Source organism: Hyaena hyaena, unplaced genomic scaffold (assembly GCF_003009895.1).
Source record: "Hyaena hyaena isolate Hyena2069 unplaced genomic scaffold, ASM300989v1 scaffold_1811, whole genome shotgun sequence".
NCBI classification, from domain to species: Eukaryota; Metazoa; Chordata; class Mammalia; order Carnivora; family Hyaenidae; genus Hyaena; species Hyaena hyaena.
This window is the reverse complement of record NW_024082439.1, coordinates 109,956-133,273: the sequence shown is the minus strand read 5'-3', so window position 1 is coordinate 133,273 and position 23,318 is coordinate 109,956. Positions and strand designations below refer to the sequence as shown.

The window sequence follows — 23,318 nt, the reverse complement described above, 5'->3', positions numbered from 1 at the left end:
GTAGAGCCGCGCAGGGGAGAAGCCAAAGGTCACGGTTTGGATCCACCACCGGCCCCCCCCACCCCGCCCCGGCTTTTCTGTGTTTCCGTTCCCCGTGGCCGCCAGAGCCTGTGGCCAGAGTTAATCAACAACCAAGGTGGGAAGCGAAGATGGGGTTCGTCCTAGAGCCCAGCGCGTTCATCTGCTGGGGAGCCCGGCCCATCTTGTCATACTCCACCTGGGTATGAACTGAGCACCCCAGCTCCAACCGACCCTCAGAAGTGCCTTCCTAAAGCCTTCGGACCCTCTGGCCGCCAACACACACACGGAATGAAATCCCATGCTTAGTCTCCCTCCTGAGCAACTGTTCATCACCTTCCCTCCAGCAAGGCAGGTCTCCTCGCCCAACATTGCACCAAACAAATCATGACCTGAATGGCGAGAGAAACTGTGTCACCTAGAGAGACCCAATTAACAACATGACTCTGCTCTCCTCAATTCCCCTCTCCCCTCGGGGCGTATCCGGGGCACCCGAGTGGCTGACCGCCTTTTCCCACCACTGGCCACGTTCCCCCCCAACTCCACGGCCAGAGACTTCAAACCCGGGCCTCCTGAGAAGCCCAACCCCGAGAAGGGAAAGCCTGCTCTCCGCACACCTGGGCCTGTTGAGGGAGCCGGAAGGACACGGGACAGAAGGGGCCCCTGGGGGCGGTCTGGAGTGTTCACCTTGAGATCACTAAGTTGCTCCTAAAGCCAGCGCTCGGCGCCGAAGAATGAATGCGGCCCAGAAGCTCCCAAATGAGGGCGTGCACGTGCCCTTCTCCGGTCAGCCCCTCCCCGGAGACCCTCTCCCCTCCCCTCCCCCCTGCCCCCAGCCCCCAGCCCCCAGCCCCCAGCACCCGCAGACAGGCCCGCTGCCGGTCCGACCTCCGCGCCGACCACAGGCAGGGTATGTGTGTACAGGCCCAGAGACATCCTCTCCCCGGCCCGAGCCCGGGCTTCTTTGGGGAACCAGCTTGCCCCCCCTCCCCCCTGCACTTGTCTCTGCTCCAGCCCCACACCGCTGCAGAGTTGGTAATGTAATATGCGGGGACCCTGAGGCCGGAAATGCCTGCTTCTGGACGGCTGCACTCGAAACGCGAGACCAGGCGTAGGGAGAGCCGCGCACGGGCGCGGGGGGCGCGGGGGGCGCACGCCAAGGCCGAGATTCGGGCCAGGGAGGGCGAGCCACTCAGGGGCGGGCGAGGAGGAGGAAGGGCGAGGAGGGGGGAGGCTGTCGAGGCGGTTGCAAAGTCAAAATCCGAGGCTCCGGGAAAGGGGAGGAGGAGGAAGGAGACGCGAGCAGGGGCAAGGCTGGGAAGGGGCCGGGAGCGGGGCCCGGGCCGGGGAGGGGCACCGCCGGCACGACCGGCGGGGTGCAGGTGGCGGGGCGAGGTCTGGGGGAGGCGGGGTGGGGGAAGGGGTCCGGGCCCCGGGTGCGGGCCGAGGCGGCGGGGGAGCGTGGGGGCGGGGCAGCACAGGGCGGGGACCGACCTGGCTCCCGGAATCCGCAGCGCGTGCACGGACAGGGGGGCAGCCGAGGGCGGGGGACGGGGGGCGCCCCGGGAGGGGGGGCACGTGAGGCGCGCGGCCGCGCCGCTCCCCGGCGGCGGGCACGGGAACCGGGGCGAGGCTGGGGGCGGCGCGCTCACCCGCAGGGCGGACAGGTCGATGTCGTCCAGGCTGCGGGCGGGGGCTGGGTCGCCCATGGCCTCCGCGGGCAGCCGGGCCCCGGGGCCGCTCACGCGCCGGCTCGGTTATTCCGCTGCCGCCGTCGCCGCTTCTCCCCCATCGGGGGGGATCCCGGGGGCGGACTCCGCCGCGCCTCCCCCGGAGGACGCGGAGGGGGAGGGCCGGCGGGAGGACCGACCCACCGACTGACAGGAGCTGGCGCCCGGAGCCCGCAACCCGAGCCTCCCGCCTCTCCTGCGCAGGCGCGGAGCGGCCGCGCTCCGGGAGGGTGGACGCGGGAACGTGACGCGAGCGCGCCGGGTTCCCCTCCCCCTAGGCGCCGACACCTGCGCGCAGGCGCAGCAGGGAGAGAGGGAGCGAAAGGCGCGCGCGAGGACCGACCGACCGCGCGAGCCGGGCGAGAAGAAGTGGGCGGTGGCCGGGCGGCCGCGGAGCGCGCCCACCGGCCGGTGCGCGTGCGCACACGCGCTTCCTTCCCTTCCCCGGGGTTTTGCCCTCTCTCTCCCCCATTTCCTCCTTCGCTCTCCTTTGACGCTCTTCCTTCCCTTTCCCTCCTCTTTCGCGTGCCCAGCTGCCAATCAAGCCACCCACCTCAATTTGCGGGGGAAGGGGGGGCGGGACCCTACCCCCCTATTACCAGGGGGGTTGTTATGGTAACTCCCCACGCGAGGGCTGGGTGGCCTCTAGATAGGATGGGCTGTCCACCCACCTGATTGCCATGGCAACGGTGGAGCCGCCGAGGGAGGGGCCTCTGGGTGAGAATCTGGCTGGAGAAACCACGTGGGAGTTGGGCGAGGGTGCCGGCTGCCTCCCGAGTGCCCTTTACCCCCTTCCCTGGCTGGAGCGGGGCCCCCCGATCTCAGGACGGGGAATCCTACCGCACACGTTTGTCCCTGCACCTCTCGTTCTGTGCAGAGGAGCTGTTTCAACGATTATTCATTGATCACTGGAGTCGCGGGTGGGGGAGGGGTAGCGGGGGGAGGAACCCACCCTCTGCAGATCGTGCGCGGGTCACCTTCGGTCTAGTGTTGGCAGAGCACCCCCAGCCCTTAGCCTCACTGGAGGCTGGGTGATGCTCTGAAAAGAATGTGGAGTCCTGTTCTGCCAGTCGTGCTGTGTGACCTTGAACAAGTTGCTTTGCTTCTCTGGGCTTTTCTTTGACTGTGAAGTTGAGGAAGAAGGCAGTTTGATCCCCCAGATCACTTCCAGCAACTGTATTGTCTCTGAAAGACCCGCCACCAGTCGTCCGGCAAGCATCACTTGGAGAGTTTGAATGAAAACTCCTTGGAAAGGGGCGCCTGGGTGGCTTAGTCGGTTAAGCGTCCTACTTTCGCTTAGGTCGTGATCTCACGATTGGTGGGTTCGAGCCCGGCGTCGGGCTCTGTGCCGACTGCCAGCTCAGAGCCTGGAGCCTGTTTCAGAGTCTGTGACTCCCTCTCTCTCTGACCCTCCCCTGCTCACGCTGTCTCTCTCCTAGAAATAAATAAAACATTTAAAAAAAATTAAAAAAAAAAAAAGAAGAAAACTCCCTGGAAAGGGGTCGACATCCTCCTTTCTGGAACCTTCCCTTTGGCACATTCGTATGAACGTCCAGTTTTGCCCCCCTCCACTCCTTGTCACTACCTTGTCACTGCCCTTGTCCAAGCCACCATCCCCACTTACCTCCATTACTCTTGGTCTCCCTTCCTGGACCCCGTTAAGTCAACTTTCCGTACCCACAGTGATTTCCCTAAATCTCATGTGATGTCACTGTCATGTTTAAGACCCTTCACTGCACCCCTCCCCCCTGTCTTTTGAATGCACTATGGCACCAAACACCCTTCAAGATTCTGCCCGCTGCTCCTGCCTTGTTTTTTCGCCCCTCTGCCATTCAATCTCACATATGTATTCTGGCCATGCTGAACTCACAGTGGCCGGAACTCAACAGACCCTCCTCCGGCCTGTGCACCTGCTGTTTCTTCACCCCGGAATATTCTGACCGTGCCCACTCTCACTGCCCTTTGCTAAGTTTGTCCTTTGTGTCTAAATCACCTCCTCCGAGGAGCCTTCCTTGGACCCACTAGGGCTGAGTTTCGCTCTTCTGTTTTAGCTGCCCGGCTTACATGCATGGTAACATTTGACGCTTTCAAGTGTTGACTCCCCTTAAAGGTAGGAGCCACGTCAGCCTTGTTCAGCACAGGTCTTGGCGCCCGTGAGAGGTTCAGTGTCACGTAGGTGACTGAGGCCCGCTGTTATCTGGGCAGGCGCTGGGATCTATGGTAATGCAAGATCAAGACCGTGCATTCTGCAGGGAAAAGCAGAATTTGAAGTTAGTGCTTTGGGCAAGTCATTAATCTCTCTGAGACTTCATCCTGTCGTCTATAAAGTAGAGATAATAGGGAGCTTAGGACAAAATAAAATTAGATACGTAAAGCGCTTGGCATATCCTAGGTCCTCAATTAGTTTACTTACACCCGGCTTATCGGCTGTGTTTAACAAAGACACTCTGAATCCGGGCACCTGGGCGGCTCCGTCGGTTAAGCGGCTCTTGGTTTCGGTCCAGGTGATGTTCTCACAGTTTGGATCCTCTCTCTCTGTCTCCCTCTGCCCCTACCCAGCTTGTGTTCTCACTCTCTCTCTCTCAAAAAATAAATAAACATTAATAAAAGGGGGGGGAGATACTGATCAATGAATGAGCAAATGAAGATCACAAGGATAGGGTGGCCCTCGGGGCGCCTGGGTGGCTTAGTCGGTTAAGCGTCCGACTTTCGCTCAGGTCATGATCTCGCGGTTTGTGGGTTCGAGCCCCGCGTCGGGCTCTGTGCTGACTGCCAGCTCAGAGCCTGGAGCCTGTTTCAGTCTGTGACTCCCTCTCTCTCTGACCCTCCCCTGCTCACGCTGTCTCTCTCTCTCTCTCCTAGAAATAAATAAAACATTTAAAAAAAAAAAAAGAATAGGGTGGCCCTCAAACCTTAAAAAGCAGTGCGATTTGGAAGGTGGGACGTGCAAAGAAATGGGACTGACCCCCGTACTCATAATAATTGAAGCTGGAGTACGGACATAATGGATACGTGAAGGTTCATATTGTCTTTTTTTTTTTTAATAGTTTGTTTTTGAGACAGGGACAGAGCATGAGCGGGGGAGGGGCAGAGAGAGAGAGGGAGACACAGAATCGGAAGCAGCTCCAGGCTCTGAGCTGTCAGCACAGAGCCCGATGCGGGGCTCGAACCCATGAACCCAGAGATCATGACCTGAGCCCAAGTTGGACGTTCAACGACTGAGCCCCCCAGGCGCCCCCATATTGTCATTTTTGTGTATACAAGAAACCGTCCGTAATAAAAACTTAGAGACGATGTGGTAGAGAAACCCCTGGATCAGACTTCGAGGAAAGGGAAACTATTCAAGGTCAGACAAATGACAGGACCCCTCGGGAGGGCTGAACATCTCACACAGGCTCCGGCGCCCTCAGCCACCGTGGGAGGCTGGATTTGCTCTCTTCCTCTGGCCCCAAGCCCACTGCCTTCCCCCCTGCACTGTGGTGGCCTCCCTTCAGGAAAGTCCAGGGCGGATGTGGGGTTGGGGGGTGGTGCAGATGGCCCGCCACCGCCCCCGAGAGATGCAGGAAGGCACCCAGCCCCAGCGCCCCTTGGGGCAGCTGCCGTCTCCCCCGCCCTCCTCCACCCTCCTCCATAGTTAATGAGGTAAAGGTCCCCCAGGGAAAGAAGCACTTACTGCTGACAATGAGGCTAATTAGCATAATGCCAATTAGTACCAGGGGACCGCTGGATGTGGGAGGGGGATTTCTTCTGTGGCAGTGGCTTCTTCAGAGGAAAGGAGGGCTGGACTCAAAGGCTGGGAGCCAGGCGGCAAGCCTCCCCTCGCTCCACGTAGTCCTCCAAACATGCCCCCTCTTCCAGAAAGCCTTCCTAAACTGCTTGCCCTGCCCACCTCCGCGCCTCCCCGCTCCGGTGGTCTCCGGTGGTCTCCGGTGGTCGGTCCCAAGACTGGGGAGTGAGGCGGAGGGAATAACGGGCAAAAGCCAGGACCTGCGCTCACCTTGTTTCCTAACTGCAAACCAGTTCAGATGCAGGAAAAGATAAGACTATATATCTTACAACTTCCTTGACCCACCACTTAGCTTAAGAAATAGATTACATGGGGGGCGCCTGGGTGGCTTCGTCGGTTAAGCATCCGACTTTCGCTTAGGTCGTGATCTCGCGGTTCGTGGGTTCGAGCCCCGCGTCGGGGTCTGTGCTGACAGCTCAGAGCCTGGAGCCTGTTTCAGAGTCTGTGACTCTCTCTGACCCTCCCCTCCTCACGCTGTCTCTCTCTCTCTCTCTCTCTCCTAGAAATAAATAAAACATTAAAAAAAATTTAAAAAAAAGAAATAAATTACGTGGGGGGTGCCTGTGTGGCTCAGTGGGTTGAGCATCCGGCTTCGGCTCACGTCATGATCTCACGGTTCGCGGGTTCGAGCCCCGCGTCGGGCTCTGTGCTGACGGCTGAGAGCCTGGAGCCTGCTTCCGATTCTGTGTCTCCCTCTCTCAGACTCTGTGCCCCTCCCCGACTCATGTTCCCTCTCTTTCTCCCTCTCTCTCAAGAATAAAAATAAACATTAAAAAATTAAAAAAAAATAAGATTACATGGGGCACCTGGGTGCCGTCCAACGTCAGCTCAGGTCATGATCTCACCACTCGTGAGTTCGAGCCCCGTGTCAGGCTCTGTGCTGACAGATTAGAGCCTGGAGCTGCTTCAGATTCTGCGTCTCCCTCTTTCTCAATCCCTCTCCCGCTAACACTTTGTTTCTTTCTCTCAAAAAGAAATAAACATTAAAAGAAATTGTTTGAAATAAATAAATAAAAATGGGAGGTTTGTGGCAACCCTGCGTCGAGCAAGTCTGTTGGTGCCATTTTCCCAGCAGCATTTGGTCACTTTGTGTGTCTGTGTCACGCTTTGGAAATTCTCGCGATATTTCAAATTTTTCATCCTTCTATTTGCGATGGTGATCGGTGATCCTTGACTCTGACTCTCCAAAAGCTCAAATGATGTTTAGCAATATTTTTTATTTTTGTCATTAAAAACGGTTTTTAAGTTTATTTATTTTGAGAGAGGCAGAGAAAGAGCACAAGTGGGGGAAGGGCAGACAGAGAGAGGGGACTCCGTGCTGACAGCAGAGGGCCCCTTGGGGGCTCGACCTCACCAACTATGAGATCATGACCTGAGCCGTACCTGGGTGGTTCAGTCAGTTGAACCTCCGGTTCAGCCAGGTCTGAGCCAGACACAGATTCTGTGTCTCCCTCTCTCTCTCTGCCCCTCCCCTGCTCATGCTCTGTGTCTCTCTCAAAAATAAACATTAAAAAAAATTAAAAACCAAAATTTTTGAGTTCACTTATTACTTAAGTAATCTCTACATCCAACACGGGGCTCGAACTCACAACCCCGAGATCAAGAGCCACATGCTCCTCCAACTAAGCCAGCAAACGCCCCGGCAATATTTTTTAGTTAAGGTATGTACATTGATTTTTTTTTTTTGAGACGCAACACTTAATAGACTACAGTAAAGCGTCAACATCACCTTTTTTTGTGATGTTACGCTTTCATGGCACGTGTGTCTGTGTTAATCCAGAGCAACGGAACTCATGGCCGTGACAAGGTTTACCTGTCAGAAAACAGCTCCTCAGCGCGTGAAAGTAAAACAGACGGAGAATGTGAACCTGACTTCTACGCGCCCTGGGAAGCCAGAACCTCACGCGACGCACTTTACCGCAGGGTCGGCTTTGCGTTGTCTCTCTTCCCTCTGCGGTGGCGCTGGCCAGGGGGACTTTGTGCGGTGACGTACACGGTCCTAACCCCTGGCACGAGTGGCCACCAAGCACTTCCTAGAACAGCGTGTGACAGATGGCGGATGCGCCGCAAATCTTTAAATCAGCGACCACATCTTTGCAGTGAGCCATTTATGCAAGAATGGTTCCCATTTCCCAGCTGGAATCACTGAGGCCCAGAGAAGTGATGTGACTTGGCGAGGTCAGCTGGGCGATGACAAGCGCAGGATCTGGGCCCAGCTCCGCCTGCCCTCAAGCCTGTACCCTTAGCCGTTCGCACAGGGGCTCCCGGGCCCCTCGTCCCCTCCGGGCGCCTCTCCGTGCTCCCAGGCTCTCTGGGCGTCCCGGTGTGGCCCGGCCCCGCCGTCTTCTTCCCGGGTGACAGGGCTCCCGAAACTCGGGTGCAGTGGGGATGGGGCCGCAGGAGGGGCCAGGGGGCAGGTGGGGTGCAGGGGCAGGGCCCCAGGGCCCCGTGCGGGCGGGAAGGGGGCCTCCGTTGGGCCCAGGAAGAGCCGGGCACCTTGTCTAGACGAGGCGTTTATTTATGAAATGCTCACTGAACGGATACAAAGCTAGTGTCTGTCCACAGGCAGGGGAGGGAGTAGTGTGCACCCCACACCCCCCTGCCCTGCCCACCGCAGGGGCGAAGCCAGGAGGGCCTTCATCCTTCCCTCCACCTTGGAAGTGATGGCGGGGAGGGGGCGAGGGGCGGGGGGAGGGGGCACAGGGGAGGGAGGCTCCCCCGGGCGCATGCGCAGGGGCTGGCCTCTCTCCTGGAACAGTGGTCTGAACCTCTCCGGGAAGCCCCCGGCCCCCCACCCCAGGGGCAGCGTGTTCCCTTCAGCTGCCTCGCAAGGAAGGGTCTCTGTGGCTTCTCTAGTCGTCTCCGGCTGCGCATGCCCGGGTCTCGGGGGGCACTGCCCTCCGGCCTGAGGGCTGCGGGGGGGCCCAGCTCGGCGGAGCCCAGCGGCGGGGAGGCTGCCCGGGCTGCAGCCTAAGTCCACACTTCCAGGGGCACCATGCCCTCCTTGCTCCCCAGGGGGGGCAGCAAGGACTCATCCTCCAGGAACTTGAGGGGAAAGTGGACCAGGTGGCCCTGGACCTGCGTGAGCTCAGACCTGGCCAGCGGCGGGCTGACCGTGGCCAGCGGCTCCACGGCCACGTACTCCCGGAGCGCCCTCAGAGAGCGCGTGGCGTTGGACGGCAGGCAGCGGAAGATCTGTGGGTGGCAGACACGGAAGGGGCTTGGAGACCCCCGGCCGAGAGCCTGCTCCCCCCCACACAGCCCCCCCACTGACCCTGCATCCCGCGATGTGCCCCCCACGCCTTAGGCTCCCCTTCTGAGAACGCCCGCAGTGGGCTCTCTCCGCCCCGCCCCGCAGGGGACAGCGCGTGGGTTCCCGCCCAGCCAGCCCCGCTCGGCCCCCACCTGCTCGTAGATATTGGCATTGCTTTCGGCCGTGTCCTGCCACAGCTGGAAGAAGTCATCACACACGGGGTCTCGGAGGTCCAGGTCAGGCCGGGCATGTGCCCCGAGAATCACACTGTGGGACAGAAGGGTCGCCACTCAGAGAGCCTTGCAGGGGCGCCTGGGTGGCCCAATCAGGTAAACAACCGGCTTCGGCTCAGGTCATGATCTCACGGTTCGTGGGTTCAAGCCCCACGTAGGGCTCTGTGCTGACAGCTCAGAGCTGGAGCCTGGTTCAGATTCTGTGTCTCCCTCTCTCTCCGCCCCCCTCCCTGCTCACACTCAGTCTCTTTCTCTCAAAAATAAGCGAACATTTAAAAGATGAATAAATAAACCCAATCTTAAACAGTGAAACAAGGGCAAATGAGTCCAACAGAGCTTTACTTCGTCTCTTCTTTGGCCTCGACTTTTGATGCTTTAAAAAAAATACCAAGTTATTTTTAAAATATCTGTTTCTCAGGGCGCCCGGGTGGCTCAGTGGGTTAAGTGTCCGACTTCACCTCAGGTCATGATCTCGCAGTTCAGGAGTTCGAGCCCCGCGCCGGACTCCGTACTGACAGCCTGCTTCGGATTTCTTTAATTTAATACCCGTTTCTCATGTTTTTGCTATCCCTACTCTTCTGGATTGGGAAACCCTCACACCTGCCCCAGAGGCAGACCAACCCCCTCCCAACTTCCATCTCCCCGCCACACCCAGGAGCACCCCACCCCGGCTCTACCTGAAGCAATGCTTCCGTAAACTCAAGGCAAACCTGCCCGCCTCATATTCCCCACCGTCCATGAGGGATGGCTCCGTCTCTGTGTCCTCGATCAGCACAGCCAGCTCACTGTCGCGCTTCCCCAGCAAGCTTCGGTCATTGATGTTGGCGGAGCCTGCAATGGTGCAGGACGCACTGAGTCTGCCTGAGCCCGGGGCGGGGGGGGACCAGCCAGCTTCCATCACCCCCCCCACCCCCGCTGGGCCCTGCTCCACCTCTCCCCACCCTCCTGGCACTGCCAGGGACCCAGACCCAGGCCTGACCGATGATGACCGTCCGGTCATCCGCGATGAGCATCTTGCTGTGGATGTAGATGAGCTCTGAGACCGGGTGCCCGCCCAGCTCTCCGTGTGTGCGAAGCCCGCAGATGGATATATAGTCCCGCCAGGCTGTCCCCACTGTGAGAAAGAGGGGGTGGGTGTGTAAGGAGTGTGCTCTCATGTGCAGATGGACTTGTCCCTGCTTCAAAGTCTATGCGCGTCTCCCTGCAGTAAAAGTGCCCATGGTCTCAGACATGTAGCCCCCAAAACACGCCAGAATGACCGGGCCTCCGGCCCCCTGGCCCCCAGCACTCACTGGCTGCTTTGAGGCGATGTAGGATCGAATATTCCCCACGGCACAGGGTCCTAGGGGAAGAGAGCCATTGAGGGAGGTGGCGTCTGGGGGAGGCGTGGGGGATGGCAGGAGAGAGGTGGACCTCAGAAGTCCAGGAGGAAGGGCTGGGGACAGTCAGGGCCGGGGTCTCTCTGCAGAGAGGGCAGAGCCTGGCTGGGGGTTGGGGGGGCGGGCACATCACCTGTAAGTAAAGTGCAGAATGGCCTGGATGGAGTTACCACCGCCTGTAGTGATGTCGCCTTCAAAGCCCGGCAGCAGGGGTAAAAGCACGTAGACTCGGAAACACTGCCCCAGTCTGGGAAGGGGGCGGGGTCAGAGGTGCGGCCGGCCCAAGCCCCGCCCTCTGCGAGGACGTAAGCCACGCCCACAGCCCCGGTCTCGGCGCGTCCCCCTTACCTGTGGGCCTTCAGGATTCTGTCCACAATCTCATCGCCCACCTTGTTCAGAACCGTCCGCCCGTCTGAGCAGCTAATGAAGAACTGATTCTGGAGCAGGGACCAAAGACAGACCTCGGCTGCCAGTCCCCTGCCGCCTGCCGCCCCCGGCCGAGGCTCCCCGGCCCTGGCCCCCGAGGTCCCCTCCGATCTCCGCCCCTCCCCCCGCCCCGCACACCTCGATGTACAGGAAGTGCTGGCTCCCCCGGATGGTGTGCAGGTAGGCGTTGAGGATGGAGTTCTCCGCCGTCCCTGCTGACCAGCGGTCCACGGACCTCAACACCTGGAGGGCACGGCGAATGCGATGCGGTTCCCGCGCCCAGGGGAGGAGGGGTCTGGGGGGGCGGGCTCTCCGGGCAGGGGCACCGGACGGGAGGGAGGGGCGAGGAGCGGCCGCAGAGAGGGCCTCACCTGCACCGTGGTGCACTGCCCCCCCGGGATCGTGAAGGGGAGCTGGTCGGCGGTGCTGGCGGATTTGGGCAGCAGGTAGGGGTACGTGGGCGTCTTGTACTTGGCCTTGGTGATCTGCGGCGGAGCCCGGCGGTCAGTGAGAGGCGGCCCCTCCCCCACCCCCAGCCCCCGCAGGAGGGCGCGGGCACCTTGGTGAAGTTCCAGCGCTGGATAAAGTGGCGGGCCAGGTCCCGGGCTGCCAGACCGTGGACAACAGCCCCTACATCCCTCCATGGCATCCGGGGCGTGGTCTCCCTGTCGATGAAATCTGGGGGTCCCGGGAGAATCAGGCGGGAGAGTGGGGGTGGCCTCTTGGGGACACGGGGGGGGGGCGGCGGGGGAATGGGGCAGGGAGGGGGAGGAGCCACGCAGAGGGAAGGCTACCTTATCCTTGACCCAGCCCAGCCTGTTCTCAGTCCCCGCCTCCACGTCTGCCCCTGCTCTCAGATTTTGGGGGCTTGGGAGGAGGGGACCCTCACCCTCAAACGGCCGGTCCAGCTGCACCCAGTCCTTAGTGATAAGATTGCTGTAGTCCTTGCCCAGCCAGAAGAGTTGGTTCTGCGAGAGGTCTGGGGTGGCCTGCGCCTCCGGGCAGGGGGTGGGAGGCTGTAGGGAACACACCCAAGCCAGGGGCAAGGACAGGTCATGGAGGCCATACAGAGCCAGGGCCACAGAGAAGAGAGGAGCACTGAAAGGGTGTGAGACACAGAGACACAGAGAGTGAGAATGAGACAGAGAGAGTCCGACCCTGGCCCTCCCCCTCGGCTGCCTTCCTCTCCCAGGGGAGTGGGGAGGGGTCGTGGGGGCCAGGGAGAGGACTGGCGGGCTTCCAGGCACTTTCCTGGGGTCCCAGAAAGAGGAACCCCTGCGGGCAGCATGCAGAGTGACGGGGGGGGGGAGGGGGGGAGGCTGGAGCTGCAGAGGGGGGCGCACATCTCAGCTCGCTGCACCTAGGGGGGCTCAGGGAAGCCCTGGGGGACCACCTGAGGGGCAGCGGGTTCAGAGGGGTCCCCGAGGTCGGTCAGCCGGTAGTGCAGGTCATCCCAGCGGCCATAGGCGAGGTCCAGCCCCCCCAGGAAGGCCACTGCTTGGTCCACGACCAGAAGCTTCTCATGATGGGCCCAGAGGGTCACCTGGTCCGGGTGGCGCATCACCTGCAGCAGGTGTGGGGGAGGGTCAGGATGGCGGGCTTAGGGGAGAGAAGAAGGAGGGAGGCGTTGGGAGGGATGGGGTGGGGGGGACGGAAAGGTGGGGGGGACGAGATGTTCAAGGAAAGGGAGGGTCGGGGCCATGGGGAAGCGTGGCAAGGAGAGCTGTGGTGTTTGAGGGCATCCCTGACACCGGAGTCACCTTTACATTGGGGTGCAGCAGCAGCAGAGCCCTCTTGCTGTAGCCGCTGTTAATGCCCAAGGCCAACTCCACCTCCTTAAACAGCAGGACGGACACACGGACACCCTCCTCCTGGTGGTGAGCAGGGGGGATCAGAATGGCCCCTCTCGACCCTCCCAAATCCTGCGCCATTCTTGGGGTTCCTGTAAGCCCCTGCACTCAGCCTGGGGACCCTCACTGCTCACTGTGCTCTGATGCCTAGGCAAACTTAGCAGTCGTGAGTACCTTGTTCACCCCCTCACCCACCCACCCATCCACCCACCCACCCATCCATCCATCCACCCATCCACCCATCCACCCACCCATCCATCTTGCCAGCCATTTACTCATCACTTATGTGCCATCTATGATCCATCTACCCACCACCCCCATTGGTCCACCCTTCCACCCTCCTGTCCTTCCGTCTATACTCCCTTTCCGTCATCCATCCACCGACTGGCCCCCACTCTCCATCGTCTATCTACCCAGGAACATCTAGGGATGTTCCCAATATGGCAGACACCGTGCCTTGTACTGAAGCGAGTGGTATCAGTCCCGTGAGAAAGGCAGACACGTAAACCCCCAGGAGACGCAACAAAGTGCAATGGGTGCTGGGAGAGAAGTGTGCACCGGGTAGAGGAGGAACATGAAGGGGGAGGCATCAGTGTCTCTTAGGGAAGAAAAGGAGGTGATGCTCACCGGACAGCAAGCCAGGTTAGATGTGTTTCCTCCCCGGAAGCTTCAGCTCCCTCACCTCCTCCCAGGCCGCAGGCCCCTCTAACTGACCTCCACCCCGCTCCCGCGCCCGCCTGCCTCTCTCCTCACCGCCTTCTTCTGCAGCATAACGTCCAGTCTCCAGTCATCTGAATGGGCCGGACGCTTCAGGTGAATCTCGGGACTCAACCTGGGATTCAGGGCAGCGGGTGAAGGGCAAGCAACCAGCCGCTCCTTCCCTGCCCCTTCCTGCCTGAGCTTTTCCCCTGCTCACCACCAGTCCGTGATGAAAATCTCCTCTTGAGCTCGTAGGATGGCATCTGCCACAGCAGCAAAGTAGCCTGCCCCATTCACAAACCTGGGGGTGGGGAGGCCAAGCCAAGGTCAGAGGAGTCAGAAGCCAGAAGGCTCTGGAGAGTGCAGACCGGAGGACAGCCATGGATCAAAGGTGACAGACAGCAGGCTCAGAGATCAGGAGTGATCAGAGAAATCAGATGGTATCAGATGCGTGAAAGGGGGGCAAATTTGCCGGTTTAATCTAAGTTAAAAATTACAAAAGGCACAATAAAGAAAAAGACTACAGATGGGGAGCATTAGTACATCATACGTAAAGAGTTCCATCAAATCAATAAGAAAAAGACATACGAGCCAACTGAAGAATGAGCAAAGATTAAGAACTGACAGTTCAGAGAGGAAATTAAAACAGTCAACGATAGGAAAAGATGTTCAATCTCAGTAGTAAAGAAGGAAACTGATATTAAAATGCAATAATAGGTCTTTAATCCGCGAGACTGGCAAAAATAAAGAACACTGGTAACATTTAATATTAGCATGTAGGAAAATGAGTATCCTAATCGACTCTGGGGATATACATCGGTTATAGCCTATTTTTATTTTTTATATTTTTAACTTTCATTTATTTTTGAGAGAGAAACAGAAAAGTTGGGGGGAAAGGGGCAGAGAGAGAGAGGGAGACACAGAATCTGAAGCAGGCTCCAGGCTCTGAGCTGTCAGCACAGAGCCTGACCCGGGGCTCGAACTGGGAGATTATGACCTGAGCCAGAGTCGGATGTTTAACCGACTGAGCCACCCAGGCGCCCGTTATAGCCTTTTTAGAATACAGTTTCACAGTATCTATCAGAATATCAAACACACTTACTCTTTAATACCATGAAATGCACGTAGTAACTCTATTTCTAGGGATACATCCTATTAAATGCTCAGGCAAAGACTGTGTTCAGCGCAGCATCATTTAAAATGAGAATCTGGGGACACCGAAGTGGCTCAGTTGGTTGGGCATCCGGCTTCGGCTCAGGTCATGATCTCACAGTTCATGGGTTCGGGCCCCGTGTCGGGCTCTGTGCTGACAGCTCAAAGCCTGGAGCTGCTTCGGATTCTGTGTCTCCCTCTCTCTCTGTCCCTCCCCTGCTCATGCTGTCTGTCTCTCTCAGAAATAAATAAAACATTTAAAAATAATAATAATAAATCAATAAATAAATTGAGAATTTGGCTCCCCTGCTTATGTTCTCTCTCCGTCTCTCAAAATAAATTAATAAACTGAAAAAAAAAAAAGATTTGTAAAATGAGAATTTGGGGTGCCCGGGTGGCTCAGTTCAGCGTCTGACTCAGGGCTTGATCTCAGGGTTGTGAGGTTAAGCCCCATGTTGTGCTCTGTGCTTGGGTGTGAAGCCTACTCATAGATAGATTCATAGATAGATAGATAGATAGAAAGATAGAAAGATAGATAAAGTGAGAAAGAACTGGAATGCCTAATCTCTAACACGCACATTAGGTGGGAAAAAAAAGAAAAAGCCACAAAAACAAGTTCACGATCTCATTTACACTAAACCAAAAAGTAACGTATACGCATAAGCCTATGAAACCGTACAGGAAAAGAAGATACACAGGACACTGTTGTGAGGGTCACTGCTGAGAGAGACGGGTGTTGGGTGTAGGGCCGACGTGAGGCTGGGGAGTAAAAGGGCTGGGCGATGAATGAGAACTTACTTTTTTCACTCATTATGCTTCCCTATCGTATCATTTCGACTTTTTTTTTTTTAATATTTTTATTTATTTCTAGGAGAGAGAGAGAGAGACAGCGTGAGCAGGGGAGGGTCAGAGAGAGAGGGAGTCACAGACTGAAACAGGCTCCAGGCTCTGAGCTGGCTGTCAGCACAGAGCCCGACGCGGGGCTCGAACCCACGAACCGCGAGATCATGACCCAAGCGAAAGTCGGACGCTCACCGGCTAAGCCACCCAGGCGCCCGTCATTTCGACTTTTCAATAACAAATAGGCCAGTATGATGGTGAGGAGTGGGCGCCTGACCCAGACGTGAATCCTGCTTCACTGCCTACCAGGTATGTGACCTTGGACGAGTTCCTCAGCTTCTCCTTGCCTCAGTAGTCTCATCTGTAAAATGGGCACAGCATCCGTGCCTGCCTTGTCGGGTTCGCGAGAGGGTTTAGTCGTACACGTAAAACAGCCGGCGCGGTTCCCGGCGCCCAGTGAGCACTGAGGAAGTGTCAGCTGTTCGGTTCTTATGAAACGAATGAATGTCAACACCACCTCCAAGAAAAAAATTCTTCCACCACTCGCTCCTGCCCATGAAGTTCAACCGCTTCCGCTTAGCCCGCGGGGCACACCTGGGCCCTGCGGCCCCAGACTGTTCTCTGGCCGCTCCTCCTCCCCCTGCCGGCTTCCAGGGTCACCAAACACGCCAGGGACTTTCTAGCGTCTGTGCGCAGGCCAGCCTTCTACGCTTTCTTGCTACAGTGAACCTCAGGGTCACTGCCTTCTGCAAGCCGGTGCGGGCATCCCCACGGGGGGGGGGCGGGGGGGGGCAGTTCCCCTCAGTGTTTGCTGCCGTGTGTCTGCCGCCAGAATGGCCAGACGTTACCATAATTCTGTGGCTGAACCACCTCCCGGGCTGCCTCGTTCCCGTCACTGGGCCTGGCACGTGGTAGGTGCTTAGCCAACGCGTATGGAACGTACAGGTGAATCAGAGAGATTTTAAGAGATCGTAAGGCAGCGAGAGAGCCAGGGTGACAGAAGGCAGTTGGAAAGGTCCTAGGAGGTCAGAGAGCTCAGGGTCAGAGATGACTGGAGATTCGCGCGCAGGAAGGTCAGAGAGATCAGAGGGAAAGCAGATAACAGTGTGGCTGGAGGTCAGACGGCCGCGGAGACTGGGCAAGTCGAAGGGGCAGGGAGGCCACAAGGGGTCCGAGGAGTTCAGGGAGGATTAAGGAAAGGAGTCAGAACACGGGGAGGGGCCGGCGCCCCGCAGACGAGCTCCGAAGGGACGGCAGTGTCTCACCACCGGGCCAAGGTCCCAGGCCGGGGTGGGGCGTAGCTGTCATGCCGGTGAAGCTGGATGAAGTCCCTGCCCGGGCCCTGGGCCAGCTCGGTGATCTCCTGGCCCCACCACCGCGCCTGCCGGTAGCTGCCGCACTTGAGAATCAGGGACCTGGGCAGGAACACCGAGATGGACCACAGCCGCGGCCGCCCCTCCTTTCCCACTTCCTCCCTTGTCCCTCATTCACGACTCCGCCCGGACGGGGCAGGCCCCTGCCCTGCCCACGCTTCGGTCACTGGCACGGCGCGGGGGGCAGCGCACCAGGCACCCGGGTTTGCTGAAGGGACGAATGAATGAATGCGTGAGCGAGTGCCCTTCGTCTTATAGCAGGACTCCCTCCCCCAAGCTTGTACCGGCCCCCGGACCCCGGACCCCGTCTCTCTCTCCGGGTTCAAGAGCAGTCCCAGGCATGCGGCCAGACCAGTTCCCTGGTTCCAAACCAAGGCGGGCCCGGGGGTGGATGGGGGCGGGGCAGGGGGGGTGGAAATGCTTCCTCTCCTTCCCCTCACTGCCCCCCGGGCCCCGCTGCGGGCTCTGGGCCCACCAGCTGTCCGTCCACCCGCGCGGGAGGCCTTACCTGTGCGAGGTGTCGATCCTGACGCCATAGCGCGTCTCTGTGCTCCGTTTCCCCACCTGCACCTCGAAGCCAGGGTCAAAGAGCTGAACAAAGGAGATGGCGCCCGTCTCGAGGCACATGTAGAGCAGGAAAGAGTCCTTCACCACCAGCCACCTGGAGCGGGAGGGCTCTGTCCGTTGCCCCGGCCCTTGGCATCTCCCTCCTCACCCCTGCCGCCGCCGCCCCGCTCACCGCTCCGGGGCTCACCTCTTAGACCAGCGGTAACAGACTTGGTCTCGGCCACAGCAGGTGAGGCCGGGAACGCGGTGGCCGCCCGAGCGCTTCCGGATCACGCCCTCCCTGGGGGCGAAGTCGGGGGAGGGGGCGGGGAGATGGCAGAAGAGGAATGGGGACCCCCTGCCCCACGCCCGCCCCTGTCTGCCCGCCTCCCCATCCTCAGGCAGGGACCGATGCCGAGGCTGGCCCGTGGCCAGAGCGGGATGTCAGACACTCACAGCCCTTTGGAGCCAAGGTCTGGGATAAAGGACAGCTGGCTGACTTCCAGGAACTCCGTCTGCAGAGGAAGGCAAAGGCTCAGAGGAGAGACTGGCTGCCCGCTCCTCGGACCCGCCGGCCCTCTGTCCCCCGGGGGCCCGGTGACCCCGCCGCCCCGGCTCGGGGACCAGCCCCGGGCCTACCATGGCGTGGTAGTTTCGGTAGAAAGACATGGTCAGGAGGCGGTTGAGGTAATTCTCCAGGTATTTCTGCAGCAGGGAGGAGACAGAGACACATGGGACCGGAGGCATGGGCGCCCCAAACGCCTTTCCGGGCGAGGTGGTGTCCGGCCGCACCTGCTTGCTGGACGCGTGTCTGGAGGAGCCCTCGGGGCCGGCGCGAGGCAGGGAGGGCATGTGGCGGTCGGCGGCTTCCCCGGCGGGGGCATAGGCGGCGGCGAAGCTGCGGAAGAGACGGGAAGAGGGGCACGTAAGAGCCAGGAAGCCGAGCGCGGGGCATCGCGGGGGAGGCCCGGAGGCTGGCAAAGGCCCCCCGCCCTGAGGACAGAGACAAGGAAAGAAAGGAAAGAGCCAAGGGCATTTTGGGCACCGGGCCCGGCTGAGATCCTGGCACAGGAGCGCGGACAGGGAGAGCCGGGCTGGGAAGGTTTCCTGGTAACCGGAGTCGGGGAAGGGCCCCCCCCCCGCCCCCCGCAGGGGCCAGAGCCGGGGCGCGGAAAGGGTGCGACAGGCACAAAGCAGGGGCGCGGCTGGGGCAGGGGAGGGATGGGAGCACCTCCTTCGCGACAGGAAGGGGACGGGTCCCCTCACCGAGCCAGAGGGAGCAGACTCATCAAGACTTTGTGTCTGAGGAGGTCCCGGTGCAGCTCCTGGAAATGACGGAACTTCTTCTTGGTTGTCCAGGTAAAGGCGCCGTGGGTCAAGCGGACAGAATACAGTGTGCAGGTCCCCACCTGCGGGTGGGGGGACTCAGTGGCTGTCCCCCAGGACCCCCTGGTTGGGGCGCAGCCCACCCCCCTCTCCGGCCAGCCCTCCCTCCTCCCGCCTCCCCAGTGGGGGCCCAGCCACCTTGGATCCACTGGTGTATCGCTCCGTTCCCACCACCTGGGCTGTGACGGGGACCCCAGGGGCGAACACCAAGGGGTGCATTTTCAGCGGCTGCAGGTTGTAGACGGCCAGGAAGGGGTGCATCCGGTCAGCTGGGAGCGGAGAAGGTGCAGAGAATGGGGACCCCAGGAGGTCTCAGCCCCTCGCCCTCCCCGAGGGCCGCGCCGCTGCCTACCTGGGTCCTCGCCCTCCCTCAGAGTGTCCAGCTCGTCGGGTTCCATGTGTAACTGGCTGGAGTCCAGGCCGCCCCCAGCGGGGAAGGGGCTCTGGGGAGTCGCCGCCATCCTGGGAGCACGGGGAGGCCTCAGGGAGGTGTCCTGCCCCGCAGGACCCGGCCGCCCCCGTCCCGCCCCCTCGGGCCCCCACCCCCGCACCCCCACGGGCGCCCTCCTTCCTCTCCTTCCCCTTCAGCCCCGCCCGCCGACCCGCCTTGACCTCTACCCGGTCCCCGGTCCCGCATCCAGGATCCCTGAGCCCCGCCTCCCGCCCGGTCCCCGGCGCGCCCGGCAGCTCCCGCCAGGCCCGCGGGGCCCCGAGCCGGGGCGGAGCGGAAGCCGGGGCAAGGCGGGGGGTCTCCGGGGACCCCGGGGCTCCGGCCGGGCCGGGCCGGGAGGGGGGGGTGTCCAGCGGGAATGAGGAAGTCCCGCGCGCTCCGCCCGCGAGGGGAACCCTGAAATCTCGGCGCGCGGCTGAGCCCGCGCCCCGCGGCCCCCGCCCCGCCCGCCGCCCCCTCCCCGCGGCCCCGGCCCCGGCCCGCCCGCCGCGCGCCTCCCGGGCCCCTCACCCCGCAGCCCGAGCCGGCGCCCGCGCGGGTCCGCCAGCCGAGGGAGCGGCGCAGGGACCGGGCCCACACCCGGGCGGCGGGCGGGGCGGGGCGGGAAGGGCGCTCGGGGCCGCCCCCGGGGCGGGTCTCCCGGCCTCACCTCTGCGCCCGCGCCGCCGCACGGCCGTCGAGCGAACGCTGGCTCCGGTGGCTGCTGGCGGGCGGCGGCAGGGGCCGGGCTGGGGCGAGGGCCCGGGGCCGGCGCCTGGGGAACGTGCGCCCCTGCACCGCGCAGTGTCCCGGGGCCTGGCGCCGGGCCCTCAACAGTGAGCGAGCCCGCCCTCCGGGGACCTACAGCCCGGGAGCAAGCCGTAAACTCTCAGGTTTTAAAAGACAAAATAATGCCTCCTTTTTTTTTTTTTTTTTCTTAATGTCTGTTTATTTTTGAAAGAGAAAGAGACAGAACACGATCAGGGGAGGCGCAGAGGGAGAGAGAGAGGGAGACACCGAATCCGAAGCAGGCTCCAGGCTCTGAGGTGTCAGCATAGACCCTCGCGGGAGATCATGACCTGAGCCGATGTCCCAGGCTGCACCGACTGAGCCGCCCAGGCACCCCTGTGCCCTCTTATTTTAAATGCAAATTTCCTTATCTCTCCTTTTGATGACATCTGGGTTGCTTCTAATCTATCGCGATAAGGCTCCTATAAACATTCCTGCATGAGCCTTCGTGTGGATAAGCTGTTTTCCTTTCTCTGGGGTAACTAGGCAGCCCTGGCGTTGCCAGGTCCTGTAAGAAGTGCATTTTCGGGCCGCCTGGGTGGCTTAGTCCGTTAAGCGTCCGACTTTCGCTCAGGTCATGATCTCGCGGTTCGTGGGTTCGAGCCCCGCGTGGGGCTCTGTGCTGACTGCCAGCTCAGAGCCTGGAGCCTGTTTCAGTCTGTGACTCCCTCTCTCTGACCCTCCCCTGCTCACGCTGTCTCTCTCCTAGAAATTTAAAAAAAAAAAAAAAAAAAAAAGTGCATTTTCACTTCAGAAGACACTGCCAAGCTGGTTTCCAGAATCCGTGTGTGTGACTTCCAGTTGCTCCGCGGCCTGGCCAGCATTTGATGTCCTCCATCCCTTCAGCGTTAGCCATTCTGCTGACTGGGCTGAATCACTGTCGCTCTCTTCGCTCGTCGCTTCCGACGATTAACGACGCTGACCGTGTTTCGTGTACTTGCTGGCCATTTGTACCATCTCCTTTTGCAAACTGTCTCTTGTAGTCTTTTTGTAATTTTTGAAAAATGATGTCTTGTCATGGAATTGAGTTCTTTGTATATTTTGGAGACAAATCCCTTAGCAGATAAATGTATCACAAACACTTTCAACCAGATTGTGGCTTGTGTGTTTAAAATAACAGTGCTCTGGGGGGGCCTGGGAGGCTCAGTCGGTTGAGCGCCCGACTTCGGCTCAGGTCATGACCTCGTGGATCTCTGGCTCTGTGCTGACAGCTCAGAGCCTGGAGCTGCTTTGGATTCTGTGCCTCCCTCTCTCTCTCTGCCCCTCCCCTGTTCACGCTCTGTCTCTGTCTCTCTCAACAAAGGATAAACATTTCAAAAAAATTTTTTAAGGAGAAATATCATACAACCCTGTAATTTCACTACTGGGTATTTACCCATAGAAAATAAAAGCACCAATTCAAAAAGATACATGCACCCCTATGTTTATAGCAGCATAATTTACAATAGCCAAGATACAGAAAGAGCCTAAATGTCCACTGATTGAACAGACAAAAAAGAGTGGTACAGACACACACACACACAGGGATGTTGCTCAACTGTAAAAAAAAGGATGAGATCTTGCTATTTGCGACAACATCAATGGATTTAGAGGGTATAATGCTAAGTGAAATAAGTCAGAGTAAGACAAATATCACGTGATCTCACATGTAAAATGTAAAAAACAAAACAAACAAAGCACAAACAGATCTAGAAAACAGAGAACAAACTGGTGGTTACCAGAGGGCAGGGGGGAGAGGAGGGGCAAAGCAGGTGAAGGGCAGAGGGTGGTCCAGGCCTGCAGGTATGGAATGGAGGAGTCGTGGGGATGAAAGGTTCAGCACAGAGATTCCAGCCAGTGACACTGTAATGGCGGCATGTGTGGTAACAGGTTGGAGCTACACTTGTGGATAATGCATAGACCTGTCCAATCACAGTGTTGTACACCTAAAACTAAGGTAATGTTGTGTGTCAATTTCCTTTTTTTTTTTTAATATTTTTTTAATGTTTTATTTATTTCTAGGAGAGAGAGAGAGAGAGAGAGACAGCGTGAGCAGGGGAGGGTCAGAGAGAGAGGAAGACACAGAATCTGAAGCAGGCTCCAGGCTCTGAGCTGTCAGTACAGAGCCCGACACGGGGCTTGAACCCATGAACCGTGAGATCATGACCTGAGCTGAAGTCGGACGCTTAACTGACTGAGTCACCCAGGCGCCTCTCAATTTTCCTTTAATTAAAAGAGAAAAAGTCAATTGTAGAGTTACCATATGGGAACCCAACAATTCCGCTCCTAGGTAGAGACCCAAAAGAATTGTCCACACAAAGACCTGTACGTGGATGTTCGTGGCGGTAGTATTCAAATAGCCAAAACATAGAAACCACTCAATGTCCATCAGTTGATGGACAGATAAAGAAAATGTATTACATTCCTACAATCCCTACAATGGATACTACTCAGCCATAAAAAGTAATGGCGCTTCGGCACATGCTGCCACATGGGTGAATCTTGAAAATGTTATACTGAGGAGCCCCTGGGTGGCTCAGTCAGTTAAGCATCCAACTCTTTTTTTTTTTTTTTTAACATTTATTTATTTTTGAGAGACAGAGCATGAGTGGCAGAGGGAACAGAGAGAGAGAAGGAGACACAGAATCAGAAGCAGGAACCAGGCTCTGAGCTGTCAGCACAGAGCCTGACACGGGGCTCAAACTCAAGAACCGTGAGATCGTGACCTGAACTGAAGTCAGACGCTTAAGCAACTGAGACCCCCAGGTGCCCCAAGCATCCCACTCCTGACTTCGGCTCAGGTCATGATATCTTAGTCCATAGGTTTGAGCCTGATGTTAGGCTCCGCACTCAAAAACCTCCCTCTTAAAACTTAAAAAAAAATTTTTTTTTAACTTTTAAAAAAAATAAAAGAAAGGCACCTGGGTGGCTCAGTCGGTTAAGTGTCCAACTCTTGATTTCAGCCTAGGTCATGAACTCACAGTTTCAAGAGTTCAAGCTCCATGTCAGGCTCTGTGCTAACAGCTCAGAGCCTGGAGCCTGCTTTGGATTCTGTGTCTCCCTCTCTCTCTCTCTGCACCTGCCCTGCTTGTGCTTTCTCTCTCTCAAAAATAAGTAAACATTAAAAAATAAATAAATAAATGAGAAGAAGGTGAATTTTATGGTACATCAATTCTATCTCAATAAAACTACCGGTACAAAAAAATGGAAGTGAGCCGGGAACATACAACTTGGGTGAAGTTAAAAGCGATTATGCTGAAAGCAGCCAGACACACGGAAGTAATACTTACACTCCACTTATATCAAGTCCAGAAACAGGCAAATGCAATCTGTTTGGGTAGAAATTGAGCCCAGTAGCTGCCTGCGGCGGGAGGTGTGGAGAAGGAAGGGAAGTTGGTGACAGGAATTTGATGGGGCTGTTATTCCACGGGTGTGGGGACTTGTTAGC

The 23,318-nt window shown here is 58.4% G+C and overlaps 2 protein-coding genes across 11 annotated transcripts in view; both read right to left on the bottom strand.

Annotated features, from left to right (window-relative positions):
* MINK1 (misshapen like kinase 1) overlaps positions 1-1,939 on the bottom strand; it is a 40,172-nt gene extending 38,233 nt beyond the window's left edge. For all 9 annotated transcript variants that reach the window (XM_039224883.1, XM_039224885.1, XM_039224889.1 and 6 more), the window contains exon 1: positions 1,671-1,939. In XM_039224883.1, the coding sequence (XP_039080814.1) occupies positions 1,671-1,727 (57 nt within the window). In that variant the 5' untranslated portion in view covers positions 1,728-1,939. The remainder of the gene's footprint in view (positions 1-1,670) is intronic.
* A 6,308-nt stretch (positions 1,940-8,247) lies between these two features.
* Positions 8,248-19,706, bottom strand: PLD2 (phospholipase D2). 2 transcript variants are annotated; one of them, XM_039224897.1, is made up of 25 exons: positions 19,634-19,706; positions 19,025-19,134; positions 18,811-18,941; positions 18,553-18,695; positions 18,079-18,184; positions 17,926-17,991; positions 17,743-17,801; positions 17,495-17,587; positions 17,249-17,401; positions 16,633-16,782; positions 13,593-13,676; positions 13,430-13,508; positions 12,587-12,697; positions 12,220-12,390; positions 11,716-11,842; positions 11,386-11,504; positions 11,198-11,311; positions 10,965-11,069; positions 10,749-10,837; positions 10,534-10,647; positions 10,314-10,363; positions 10,001-10,135; positions 9,699-9,852; positions 8,941-9,055; positions 8,248-8,730 (listed from the first exon to the last, which is right to left on the bottom strand). In XM_039224897.1, the coding sequence occupies exons 2-25, from the start codon at positions 19,131-19,133 to the stop codon at positions 8,506-8,508; spliced, it is 2,802 nt and encodes a 933-aa protein (XP_039080828.1). In that variant the 5' UTR covers position 19,134; positions 19,634-19,706; the 3' UTR covers positions 8,248-8,505. The 2 variants fall into 2 exon arrangements, with proteins under 2 accessions (XP_039080828.1, XP_039080829.1); XM_039224898.1 differs by having other exon boundaries at positions 16,633-16,758.
* Positions 19,707-23,318: the final 3,612 nt, after the last annotated feature.

What these genes read in the sequence shown, in the direction of transcription:
- PLD2 (XM_039224897.1), bottom strand. Translation starts at nt 19,133, where the DNA reads ATGGCGGCGACTCCCCAGAGCCCCTTCCCCGCTGGGGGCGGCCTGGAC. An exon ending in ATTTTCATCACGGACTGGTG is followed by an intron (nt 13,509 to 13,592) that starts GTGAGCAGGGGA and finishes CCTGAATCCCAG; the next exon opens with GTTGAGTCCCGAGATTCACC. An exon ending in CTGAACCCGCTGCCCCTCAG is followed by an intron (nt 11,843 to 12,219) that starts GTGGTCCCCCAG and finishes TGTTCCCTACAG; the next exon opens with CCTCCCACCCCCTGCCCGGA.